Here is a 13,676-nt window from a genome sequence, read left to right on the forward strand (position 1 = left end):
TCCCAGACCCCAGCCTCAGGGAAATGCTGGTGAGCAGCCAGCATGTTCAGGACCTGGAAGATGGGTCAGAGCAATGACTGAATCATAACACAGTATTTTGATGCTCACCACCACCTCAGACTGTTCATATGGAATCAGGAGATAGCCTCAGGTTTGCACTTCAACCTTCAGGGGGATGACTTCATTGCTAATTGACCCATTCCTCAATTCTCAAAGTTTTCAGTCTTCAAACATTCTCTATTGACTGAGAGACAAATTCTGTGTTAATAGGACAATTAAGTCACAGGGGAAGGCAGTTGAGCTGATAAGGAGGTAGAAAGGTTCTAGAGGCAAACTTTCTACCTCCCAAAGTTGAAGTATTGACTTTCATGCTGCCAATTCCAGATGATTTCCTCTAGGGAAATTTGCTTCTGGAACCTCTCTACTCAGCTACTCAGTTGGGAATGGGCCTCTGATTAGATGCCTGAAGATGTGAAACAGAACCTAAGACTGTATAACACATAGAACAAACATCAAAACATCATGATGTCATAAACTTTTCTTTGATAAACATGAAATCTCTACATTATGGTTCTTTAGGGATCTAGATTAAGCAGAGAGAGGATTCCTCTATTCTAGCAAAAGCATTTTATTTATCTAACCCTTTACATTTAGTGTTGTGTTGTGTGGCTGTTTTTTTTTTAATAAAAGCTTACTTCATCTATAATGAACATAACGAAGGTATTACAGTGAAAATTCAGGTATTAAACTCTCTAAAATTTATTTTTTAGTTATTTCTATATTTTAGGTGCTCAGAATTTCTAGTATAATGGCTTATTTTGCAAGATGGGTAGAAGAAGAAGCTCATTTCATTTGAAGAAATATAACCTCAGGTTGTCTGAGTAAGGGTTGACGTCATTGCTAATTGAACGATTGATGGGTTAGATACGAATTGACCCACTGTTGGTCCTAGAGTAAGGTCATGCTCCTGTTGGTGGGTTTTTGAGATTCATAGAAAGATAATATTAACTATGAGTCACTCAAAGGATTTCATCTTCACAAGTCCGGCCTAAAGGATATATAAAGAGACACATTTAAGGAACTTGTACTGGAAGGACAAGGTGCCTTAGATTGTCATTCAGAAGTTTAGAATGAAGTTTCTTCTCTTGATACTGGTCCTGCAGGCCACTGTTCCTGGAGTTGTTTCTCAGATAAATTCTAAAAGAAAGAATGTGGTATTTGCTCAGGTAAGTATTAACCGCTATAGTATTTAACCTGATTTCTGTCTTTAAGATTTATTACATTGGCCAGTTTTATATTGAAAAGTACTATTTGAAAACTTGTTTAAGGGGCTATTTGATTTCAGCACTGAAATTTTCTTTGCCAAAAAGGAATGTAATGAAGAGACACTGGTTTTGAAGGAGTGTTATAAAATTGGTGGTTGAATTTGTCCCTTTTACTAAAAAGCCTAGGCCAAGGATTTTTAGTTCAAAATAATTGGTGCTCTACTTCTGTTATGGTATTTTACATTAATTATTTAATGCTGGTAATAATCTGAGATCTGAATAATGTCTTGATTATTTTAAACACTTCAGTCTTCCATGATAATTCAAGAATACTCTTTTATTAAATATATTTTTATTTATTTCAGAGAAGAAGGGAGAGGGAGAGAGAGATTGAAACATCAATGATGAGAATCATTGATCGGCTGCCTCCTTCATGACCCTACTAGGGATCGAGCCCGTAACCCAGGCATGTGCCCTTGACCAAAATTGAATCTGGGACCCTTCAGTCCCCAGGCTGATGCTCTATCCACTGAGCCAAACCAGCCAGGGCAAGAATACTCTTTACTGTCCCTATCTCAGATATTTCTTCCTGGACCATTTTTAAAATATAATTTTTCAATTCATTTCTTTCTCCTAACTACATGAGTTCAGATGATGTCCCCATTTTCTAAGACTGTTTTAACTTTGAATTTGTCATAGTTGTCCATTGTGTTGAACTTTGGATTTTTAGGTAAGAACATTTTATTCCAATTTAATTTATGAATCCTGACAATAAAGGTTTTTCTGATTTACTAAATGCCATGATGTGTTAGATGCTGAAATAAGTTTTTAAAAGTACAAACAAGTTTGAAGAGGTAGAGACATAAGGGTGTTTTTAGCAGGCTTCCAGGAATCAATCTTGCTAATAATTTATGACACATATGACAGCACAAAAATTTTTTCTTATTATGATTAATTCTTTTAATATATTTTATTGATTTTTTACAGAGAGGAAGGGAGAGGGATAGAGAGCTAGAAACATCAACCAGCTGCCTCCTGCACACCCCCTACTGGGGATGTGCCCGCAACCAATGTAGATCCCCTTGACCGGAATCAAACCTGGGACCTTTCAGTCTGCAGACCGATGAGTCAAAAACAGTTTCGGCATGATTAATTTTTTGATACCTGATTCAAACTTATCAGTGCACAGTTGATCCACATATGCAGAGCTCCAACAGAAAACTTTAGATATATAATAATAAAAGACTAAATGTATTTTTCCAGAGGTACTTGAAACGCTTTTATGGCTTCAATATGGGAGCAATGTCAGCAACAAAAGCGAAAGTCAATGAGAACTTCATGGAGAATAAAATTCAGGAAATGCAACAGTTCTTGGGACTAAATGTGACGGGGCAACTGGACAAGCCTACTCTGGCCATGATGCGCAAACCTCGATGTGCATTGCCTGATGTTTATCGTTTCGAGACAACGCAAGGGAGGCCAGTATGGGAGAAGTATCTCATTACCTACAGGTAATATCATAGCCATGTATTTTTCTGCTTCCCCACAGGTCTGACTTCTGGAATCCTGAAGATTTTAGATATGGCCCTACATTTGGTCGTGGCTAAGAAGCCTCCCTCAACTCTTAACACTATCCCTCTGTTCAAGTTCATTATCTCCAGGAGCGAGGACTGTTCACTCAGGGATTGTTTGGCTTGCCGGTCCAGACCCGAGTAGGAAGGCTGCAAACAAAAGGAGAATGAAATTATGATAAATAAAACACAGGATAAATTTTTCTCAAGTAGTCAAGATGAATAAATGCAGAAGTCTTGGAGCAGGGGCAAAAGGCATAAGCTTCTATGAATGTAAATCTTTTGTAAATGATATATGAGAATAAATCAAGTTAGATTCCATTTAAGGAGGAAGTTGTCCAAGGATAAACATTTCTGTATATAGAAAGTATGCTTTTTAAAAAATTAGTATAATTAATTTATGAAATAACTCATTCTCCAATGATGCCAGCAGATATGAAGTATCATAATATAACAAAATTAGCACATGGTTTCATATATTTTTCTCTTTTTTGTTTTGCTGATAAAGAATCAGTAATTACACTACTGACATGAAGCGTGAGGATGTTGACGATGCTATAGAGAAAGCTTTTCAAGTATGGAGTGATGTGACCCCTCTGAAATTCGTCATGATCAATGCAGGCGAGGCTGACATTATGATAAGTTTTACAGCTGCAGGTAGAGAACTTGGACTTATTTCATCTCTATCTGGCCACTCAGTATATATATTTTAGAGGCCCGGTGCATGAATTCGTGCATGGGTGGGGTCTGGCCAGCCTGGCCATGGGGAGGGGACATGGGCGGTTGGCCAGCCTGCCTGCTGGTCGAACTCCTGGTCGAGGGGACAATTTGCATATTAGCCTTTTATTATATAGGATATACACTGAGTGGACAGATTATTATGCATTCAGAGATCATAATAATCTTGCCACTCAGTGTATATAGAAGGACTAATCTTCTTTTCCTTTTCAAAAGATTATGGAGGCTTTTACCGTTTTGATGGCAAAAATGGAGTTATAGCTCATGCTTTTAAACCTGGACCTGGTTTAGGAGGAGACCTATATTTTGATGAGGCTGAACACTGGACTATGAACCACAAAGGTAGGCAAACAAATAAACAAAACCACAAAAGAAAACCCTAACGAATTATAAATGGTGCCACCATTTTGAAAAAGGCTCATTCTGAGAAAGGGTTATAGCATGAGAAAACTTGTGATTGTAATTTTTGTAATAAATAAAATGTAACACTGTCTCAATTTTACACTCTATAAATTGAAGAGATTGAACTAGGTAATCTTAAAGGTAAGTTCTAAAAATCTGAGGATGAGCTACTTCATATAAACTCAAGAACCTCAGGAACTATAGGTATGTTATGTGATCGATTTTGACAGTGCAATCCATAAACTCACGCAAATATAGATACTAATTCTGTATATGCTAACAATCCTAAAATGGTGTGGTTATCTTCCTGATCCATTATCTATAATAATAAAAGCATAATATGCTAATTAGACTAGATGTCCTTCCAGATGAAGCCGTGGCAGAGGGGGCCGAGGCAGAGGCAGTTGTGGCGGCAGCGGTGGGGGCCAAGACTCTTGCATGAATTTCGTGCATTGGGCTTCTAGTATGTTGACAATTTCTTAGGTTCATAGTGACACAGAAAGGCAATGCTGTAGAGAATGTAGAGAACCTCATAGAGATACACCATGTTATATGGTCACGTAGTCTCTTGCGGTTCTAGGATAAAAATTTCAGAATGCCGAACTAATCATTCAATGATAACTTGTATGTATTTAACAGAGGGGCTGTAAGTCACCATTCTTATCTAAAAGTGAAGATGTGAATAATAAATCTCTCTTGTTTGGAGGAATCACTATCCATTGGGAAGTTCAAACCATCATATCAGAAGCCTACTTAATCTCTCTATTGGGAATCTTAGATTACGTGACTGACTCCTGTGGAAAGTAAATGGAGAGAAAGTCATGAAGAATATGCTTTACTCAGCAGCCCCCTTTGTCCTACTGATACTGCAAATGTTAGATAGCAATAGTTTATAGACCAGAAAGACTATTTATTTTAGTCTGACACATGGTCTAAAGCTTATAGGATTCGTAAGTAATAAGAGGATTTTTGCATTGTCAAAAGACAAATGATGTAGGATTTGTTTTTTTCTGAGCTACAAATTTTCAACTTAGGCATATTAAATTTGTCTAAATTTCATGAAAGAATATTTTGGTTTTATAATCATTTCATCTGGTGTGAGAGAATTGTGTCAGCTAGCCAGAATGTTTTGAAATTCTAAAGGACCTTGGAAAAATCATTTAATATAGTTTTTTTACAGTTAGAGGAAATTGAGACCAAGGGAAAGTTAGTGGCTATCTTGTAAAAAGCTGGCATCAAAACATGCATTTCCTAATTCTTACTTTAGTCCAATGTTAGTCCAATTAATTCTAACTGTCCATGTTGCCTTATTTTTAATTGGCTCAATTTTGTATTTTTCAATAGCTAAATTATAAAAATTCTAACTTAAAGTGCTCATTCCCAACCTAATTTTTGACACTGTAAATCAGATGAACAATCAGCTCAATGGCTACTTTCTATATAGTGTTAGGTGATGCGTGGGGATATGTGGATACATAGATGAAAAGGACACGGTCCTGCCCTGGAGGAGCACACAGTGTAGGAAAAGACAAACAAAAAAACTCCCACAAACAAAAATCCATTATTTTGAGATAGGAACCAGTCTATACAAAGTATTACATGAATTGGGAATAAGATAAATTTAGGTTTAGGCCAAAATATCAAAGGCTTTGTTTACTCTTCCCTGTATTATGCTGAGTGGAGAGAATGACAGAATCTACACTTCTTTTTCATTACTTGAGAGAAATTAAAGCATTTCCAAGTTTGTTGCTAACCCCTGTGTTACAGGGAATGTTCCTGGACACCTCCCAAAAGACAGGTGTAGACTCTATGTTCACACTTGGGTAGTGGAGAGAATTCCAAGGCCTGGCTCTGAGGCTAAGTGGATTTTGACCCTGGGCAAGTCAATTCTGAGTGTCAGTTTTGCCACAAAACAGGAAGAAATAATGAGGGCATTAGACCAGAACACAGATAAAAACTAAGATTAAGGGGTTATTCAGATCTTCTTGAGAAGCTTCAGAGAAAGGACACACCTCTCTTTCTTACCTACAAAGGTGCATGCTCTAAGAGATACAGAAAAAAATGAACAAGCATGACTATAACTTGTCAGTGTAAGTATATCTAACTTGTAAGCATAGTCTCTGATTTTATTTAGAATCATGTGTAGTAAAAAGGTGAGCTTTATTTAGAGCCAAGAAATTCAAATTTGAATCTTGGGTCAGCACTTAATTTGGTCAATTAATCTTGCTGATAGTAGATGGAGACTATGGTGGCTTCCTTTTAGTTGCATAAGGATTACACATAATGTGGTATATTTCTCAGTGACTCATAGTACCTGCAACTTCATATTGCCTTATATTTGGGTTTAGTAAAGAATGGTTATTAAGTACTTTTTTATATTCACTCAAGATTGACCAAGAGTAAAAGTAGGATGAAGTGATAATAACTTAGAGGCAGTGAGAGCTATTGAACACAGCTATGAGTTATTGTAGATATTTTCACAACAGAATATATGTCATTTGTGTGGTAGTGCAGTGATCCTTAACAAGAAGCAATTTTGCTCCCAAGGGGACATTAGACAAGGTGTGGAGACATTTTGATTATAAAAACTGAAGAGGGATTTGCTACTTATTTAATGATAAGCCAAAGATTTCTAAAAAACAAAACAAAACAATTATCTGGGCTATAATGTCAATAGTAAGTACCAAGGCTGAAAAACCTTGTGCAAGGAGGGGAACCAAGTAAAGGATTCCCAAATGTTTCCCTTCTCATTGTGTCAGATTTAAATTGTGTTATTGTCTTCTAGATGCCTGTAGATTTCACTGCTCTTTTCCTCTTCTGGTTGGTTTCCTCTTAGGCATCAACTTGTTCCTAGTTGCTGTTCATGAGCTTGGCCATTCCTTGGGTCTAGACCATTCCAGTGATCCAAATGCCATAATGTTCCCCATCTATAGTTATGTGGACCCCGACACATTTCACCTCTCTAATGATGATATACATGCCATTCAGTCTCTCTATGGTAAGTTGAATTTCTTTACCATTTTGCCTTATAAAGATACACTTATGAATGAATAGTTTCATGATAGCTGCATTTGGCTAAAACTTTAACATCTGTATTCACTTTTGAATTCCAATGGATACCCTGTGAGGTAGGTAGCACAGATATTATGTTCAATTTTGCAGATGAGCGCAAGAGACCTAGTTTGTTAATGCCAGAGCCAGAGGCAAAATCTACCATAAGCCTTCTGCACTTGAATCTGTTATTTCTATCTAACATATTATTGTCTATTGAAGAAGCTGCACAGAGAAAAAATACATAGCTGGAACAAGAAAACCAGAGTGAACAGATTTTTCCCCCTCCATAATGTTGCAACCACATAGGAAAAAACTTCTTTGTATGCTTCCTGTAAATGTTATAGAAAGCATAAATTGCTTTTTATGCATTTTTCATCAAGAAAATTGAATGTTTTTAAAAAAGAATGGTTCTTCCTTTAATGAACTAAAAATTAGATTTTCTTTTTCTAATGCTTCTTGAAATGTATTTTCAGGCGGTCCAGAAAACTTCCAACTCCAGTCAAATCCTAACAATACAGAACCAGCTTACTGTGATCCCAATTTTCATTTTGATGCTGCCACTAGAGTGGGAAATGGAATCTTTTACTTTAAAGACAGGTGGGATTATTTTCATACCTGACCAAATTTAAAGGTTTTCTCCTAAGGTGTGTTTTGTTGTTGTTGTTATTGTAGAATAATAGAAAATGATGGAACATTGAGTAGATGAAAATAGTAAGTAGGGACTTGGACTTGATTCTGTAGGCAGTGGAGAGATCTTGATGATTCTGAAGGGAGAAAGTGATATGATTATATTTATGTCTTAACTAGAAAACTGGTGTGTAAATAATGGATTTACAATTGGAATCTGGGTTGGGGAAATATAAGACAGGAAACAGAGAAGTGAGACTATTTTAATAATAGATAAAAATAATGTCTGGAACTAAAGCTGTGACAGAGTACTTATTTAAAGGATTTGATTCTTGATTATAGAGAATGGAATTCCAGGATGACTTATGGTTCATGTTTTACAACACAGACTGAAGCAGATATTGGAGGTGTGGGGGAAGTATAGAAGATTTGTATTTGGAAGGGAGAACAAATATTCTTCATTTTTGAGATTCAAAACACTGAAATACTTGAGGTTAAGTGACTTCCTTTAGATTATAAAGCTAGTGAATGGATTGTGGAACCAGACTAAATAGTGATCCTTTGATTCCAAGATCCAGGGTATAACAGTTTGTCTGTTAATACCATTGCTATTCTCAAAGAACTGATTTAACATTTTTTTCCTTGTGGTGCTTCTACACAGACATCCATGGAATAGAATGTGAAGATCATGAAAAGAAACATTAAACTGTTTCACAGGTCCTTTCCACTCACATTTCATGGTTCTTGAGTCCACAACAATTTTTTAACATGTATTTAATGCTTTACATGTCAGTTTCTTCTGGATGCAGATTCCTGGGAATCCAAATGCCAGTATTGGTTTAATTTCTTTCTTATTGCCAAACTTCACATCTGGTATTCAAGCTGCTTATGACATTGAAGCTGGACAACACATTTTTCTTTTTAAAGGTAATTGCAATGTTTAGTTTTGCTATTGAGTCTACTTCAAGGAAGAGAATAAATTAAGGAAATACTACAGCTTTTTATAAATATAGATTTTTTAAAAAACACTCCAAATTGTATTAATTTACACTGAACTATAATCTAATATAGATTTAATAGATGATATATAACATTTTCAAGAAAAGTTTGTAAAATATAGATTGTAATACTTATGGGGGGGGTGGAATACAAAACCAAAGACAATGGGCTATGTTTAAGAACAAGGAACAACACACTTTGGAAGAATGGGAAAAGAATGATGTTCACAGTGAGTCAATATATATTTCTATTACTCTTTCTGTGCAATTCCAATGTGCCCTTTTCTTTGTATTCACAGATGATAAGTACTGGTTAATCAGTAATTTAAGACCACAGCCAGATTATCCCAAAAGCATACATTCTTTGGGCTTTCCTGAGTTTGTAAGAAGAGTTGATGCAGCTGTTCATAACCCACTTCTTCATAAGACCTACTTCTTTGTAGATCAAGTGTATTGGAGGTGAGCTTTAATGATTACTAATTTGACCTCTAAGATAGTGACACAAGCAGGGAACAGGATTTTCCAGAATAGTTTTACATACAAATTCTCAAATATTTTTTTATCTTCCAGGGAGATAAGTCAAGATAATATAGGACTAGAATATTCATTGTCTACCTAGTTCTTTTCTCTGGATTTTTAGATTCTGAATTATGAAATAACACATAGTGTATTTTAAAGAAATACTTTAAATTAAATGTCATGGTATTAATCATAGTGAAAACACATTGGAAAGTAGTGGTGGAGATGTATGGGACCTAGTCAGGTTAGAGGGTGTATGGAGTATCAGATTCCTTTCCAAAATCACTGGACCCATGAAGACAAAATGAGGAAACCATCCTCTGAATGACAGCTGATCCAGCAAGGGCTTCACTAACAGGAAATTAGACAACCAGGCTCTATAAAGCAGGACTGAGCACTGTGGAAGCATTGTGGAGGAGAGAGGACAGTAGTCAGGAAGACTCAGGTTAGAGTAATGTAGGGACATGGAATAAATCAGTGAACTGTTTACCAGTAGGTCAGCTCAAGTCTTTTTAGTAAGTACCTGTCAGGACAGAAGCAGGTGGGTTGTGTTGTTCGTGTCATAAAATGTGAAGTTTATGTCATGAAGTCTATTTATGCTGAAGTTTCTGCTGTTTATTTTTTTGTTTGTTTGTTTAGGTATGATGAGAGGAAGCAATGCATGGACCCTGGTTATCCCAAATCGACTATTAACCACTTCCAAGGAATTGGGCCTACAATTGATGCAGTCTTCTATTATAACAGTAAGTAGACTAGGAAACTCTAAGGATACTTGAAATATCTTTTTAAAACACAGAGCCTTTCATACTTTTTTATACTTTGCGCTCTTTACCTTCCTTTCATCTCCTTTCACTCTTCATGGGCTCTCAAGGACTGGGCTGATGGTGGGATGAGAGAGCTTGAGTTTGTTTGAGTTTGTATTCGTGAATGTCTTTAAGCAAAATCAACCTAAGCAAATTGTTGACTAGGCCAAGATATTTTGTGTTTTTCTTGCCATCCCCATGAGCTTTGTACTTCTTCCATCAAGGCTTCCGTGTGTGTACCTGGGCCCAATCTCCTCTCTCCCGCTCTGAGTTTTCCACTTGGAGTGTAACTTTTCAAAAACATTTGCATGTTAAAAGTCAGCCTTTAAAACGAAACAACCTCCTCAATAAAATTAATGAGAATATTTAATGGTGAAATGATTGACAGTAGGCAGATATCTGGGGGCTAAGGGACCCAAACTATATATTTGAATTGGACCTTGTTTAATGTAAATAATCTAAAAAAAATTGATAACCTATGTTATCTTTTCAAAGAAATACAAGCAGAGAATTAAACTATTCAATTTGTTTTCATTTTTAGAACACTACTATTTTTACCAAGGACCTGTCATATTTGAATATAATACCCCAACTAACCGTGTCATCAGACTGCTGAATCGGAATGCTACCTTTACTTGTTAGGAATTATATAATTACTGCTGTTTGCCAATTTACTCTAGTTTAATATGCATTACTCTAGTTTTATTGCATACTTATTATGTGCCTAGTGTATCAAAAATAATGACATATATCATAAAATAAGGTAAAATCTATGGGCCATAGACAAATAATCATATAGATAAATTATTATACAAAATATATAAGATTTTTTTTTAATTTTAAAAATTCTCATTGTCAGTTTTTACTTGACTCTGTTATTAAGTTTGAAAATAAACACCTTCAAAAGCCAAGAGAATATGTTGGTCATTAACATCCTTAAACTGAGAAATTATCATTATTTCTCTGGCTTAATCAAATTTAGAGAAAAGATTAGTTTCTTTGACCATGAAATGTTTCAGTAAGGATACCATTTTAATTGGAATAAGAACAGAATATATCTAGAACTTTAAAAATGACAATGATTTAAGTAAGATATATAAGTAAGTAATATAATTATGGTGATAATATACTTTTATCTGGTTGGCAGTGTTGACTTTTCTACTATTTTATATAAAGTATATGTACTTTTAATGTTCAAATAAAAACTTTAAAGCAAAGTATTCAGATTTTAAGAATTTTTCTTGAAAACTGGCACGTGTATATTGAAAATAATTCTGGACCTGTTCCTAAATAAAACAAGTCTCTATGTGATTATACCAAGGAGTGAATAGAAATATGGCAACTATGATAAAAAAAAAAAAAAAGGTTGTATTTGCTTTGGCTACTTGTTTAAAGCCACCTGAGTCCTTGGTCTCAAGTCAAGAAAACATTCTCTAGACTGCATATGACTCCAAGGAGCACCTACAGTGTGTAACCACAAACATGAAAAGAAGAAGGCATGAAATAGGAACTTCCCATTTTGGTAAATTTTTGTCATAGATCAAGTCTCACAATAGGTGCCATTTAATTGCTGTGTGAACTTGGAAAGAGATTGAATCTAAGCTTCCTTAAATTTAGGGGGAAATATTAATGGTACATATCTCATAGATTTATTGTGACAAAAAATGATGCATGATATATGGTGAGAACAACATGCTAGTAGCTTGGCCTACCTTATATCAATTTTCTCCACTATCTCTTTAAAAACATTTTTTAAATATGTTTTTATTGATTTTAGAGAGAGATGAGGGATTAGGATAGAGAGAGAAACATCAGTAAGAGAGAAACATTGATTGGCTGCCTCCTGCACACCCCCTACTGGGGATTGAGCCTGCAACCCAAAATGTACCCTGACTGGGAATCAAACCAGGAACCTCATGGTTCTACCACTGAGCAACACTGGCCAGGAAATTTTCTCCCCTGCCTTTACACACATGCTCCCTATTTTCTGGATTGTACACATATTAAAGCTCCCTCTTATAGGTTTGTGGAATGCTTGGAGTTTTTAATGTATTTTCAGACTATTGATGACTGATGTACTCAAGACCCAAAAAAAATTAAGTTTATTTCAGCTCAGATGATTGTTCTTGGCTAGTAGAATGAACTGAGATCAGAGAAAATATGAGTATCAAAAAGAATCTAGATGGGGACAAAGCTCCCTGTCCTTCATAGCTTAGGTCCATTCTTAAGGATGTGCTCCTTCGGTGGAGCACATGATATTAATCCCACAGTGGTCTTTATGGGAAACAGGATCAAGTCATCTTTAGAAGAAATGTTATTTATCTACAGGAAACTAAATGTTGGACATCCTTCAAAGGAAGAAACTTCCCCCACAGGATCAGCATCAAAAGAAAACTTAATGGTATCTTGGTTCAGATGTCTTTGGCCTTAGGATATTCAGGAATAAGCAGTTTCTCTTAAGTAATGGCTATCCTATATAATAAAGAGCTAATAGGCTAATGGCCATGATGTCCTCACGCCGTAACAACCTATCAGCAGGTGCGCACAGGTGGGCAGGGACTTGACTCTGGAGGACTTGACTGGAGGCGCAGATGGGTTTCTGGGTCCCACTGGCATGGCGGATGGGTTTCTGGGTCCTGCCAGGGCAGCAGATAGCTTTCTGGGTCCTGCCTCCCGCATTGGTGGCAGCGACGGCCGCAGGACTCTTTCTGGGAGGGGAGGTGCATGAGGGGAGGGATCTGGGACTCATGCGATTTTGCGTGCCAGGATACTAAAATTGGAATAAAGGCCCAGAGTACACCTCTCTGTTTCATGAGTGTTCATGAGAAATGCCTTTAAAGATTTAAAAGTGAACCCTTTTTTTCTTCTACCTCTATTTGTATTATATTATAAAATTTTGTTTAACAAATCCTTATAATGCTAACCATGTGCCAAACACTCCCCAAAATCTGCATACACACACACACACACACACACACACACACACACACACACACAGAAACACATAATCTTATATAATAAAGAGGTAATATGCAAATTGACCATCACTCCAATACACAAATGGCCACCACAAGATGGCCAGCAGGGAAGGGCAGTTGTGGGCAATCAGGCCAGCAGGGGAGTGCAGTTGGGAGGGACCAGGCCTGCAAAGGAGGGCAGTTGGGGGACCAGGCCAGCAGGGGAGGGCAGTTGCGAGTGACCAGGTCAGCAGGGGAGGGCAGTTGGGGGCAACCAGGCCAGCAGGGGAGGGAAGTTAGGGGTGACTGGGCCAGGAGGGTAGGGAAGTTAGGGGTGACCAGGCCTGCAGGGGAGGGCAGTTAGGAGCAATCAGGCCAGCAGGGAAGGCAGTTAGGAGCAATCAGGCCAGCGGGGAGGGCAGTTAGGGGCATTCAGGCTGGCAGGGGAGCAATTAGGCATTGATCAGGTTGACAGGGGAGTCATTAGGAGGTGATCAGGCTGGGAGGCAGAAGTGGTTGAGAGCCAGCAGTCCTGGATTGTGAAAAGGATCCTGGGGGGATCGGGCCTAAACGGGCAGTTGGACATCCCTCGAGGGGTCCCAGATTGGAGGGTGAAGGCTGGGCTGAGGGACACACACACACACACACACACACACACACACACACACCCATGCATGAATTTCGTGCACCGGGCCTCTAGTCTAAAATAATAAAATTAGACCATTAGACCAAACGTCCTTCC

General features: G+C 37.2%; 1 protein-coding gene across 1 annotated transcript; it reads left to right on the forward strand.

Annotated features, from left to right (window-relative positions):
• Positions 1-1,130: 1,130 nt before the first annotated feature.
• On the forward strand, positions 1,131-10,619 carry MMP12 (matrix metallopeptidase 12). Its single transcript, XM_028157046.2, has 10 exons — positions 1,131-1,226; positions 2,529-2,776; positions 3,345-3,493; positions 3,791-3,916; positions 6,813-6,974; positions 7,504-7,627; positions 8,451-8,584; positions 8,955-9,114; positions 9,814-9,917; positions 10,519-10,619. Exons 1-10 carry the CDS (start codon positions 1,131-1,133, stop codon positions 10,617-10,619), a joined length of 1,404 nt encoding a protein of 467 aa, XP_028012847.2.
• The last annotated feature ends 3,057 nt before the right edge of the window (positions 10,620-13,676 follow it).

This window comes from Eptesicus fuscus, chromosome 13 (assembly GCF_027574615.1).
Source record: "Eptesicus fuscus isolate TK198812 chromosome 13, DD_ASM_mEF_20220401, whole genome shotgun sequence".
Taxonomy (NCBI): Eukaryota; Metazoa; Chordata; class Mammalia; order Chiroptera; family Vespertilionidae; genus Eptesicus; species Eptesicus fuscus.

What these genes read in the sequence shown, in the direction of transcription:
- MMP12 (XM_028157046.2), top strand. Translation starts at nt 1,131, where the DNA reads ATGAAGTTTCTTCTCTTGATACTGGTCCTGCAGGCCACTGTTCCTGGA. An exon ending in ATCTTTTACTTTAAAGACAG is followed by an intron (nt 7,628 to 8,450) that starts GTGGGATTATTT and finishes TTTACATGTCAG; the next exon opens with TTTCTTCTGGATGCAGATTC. An exon ending in ACACATTTTTCTTTTTAAAG is followed by an intron (nt 8,585 to 8,954) that starts GTAATTGCAATG and finishes TTGTATTCACAG; the next exon opens with ATGATAAGTACTGGTTAATC.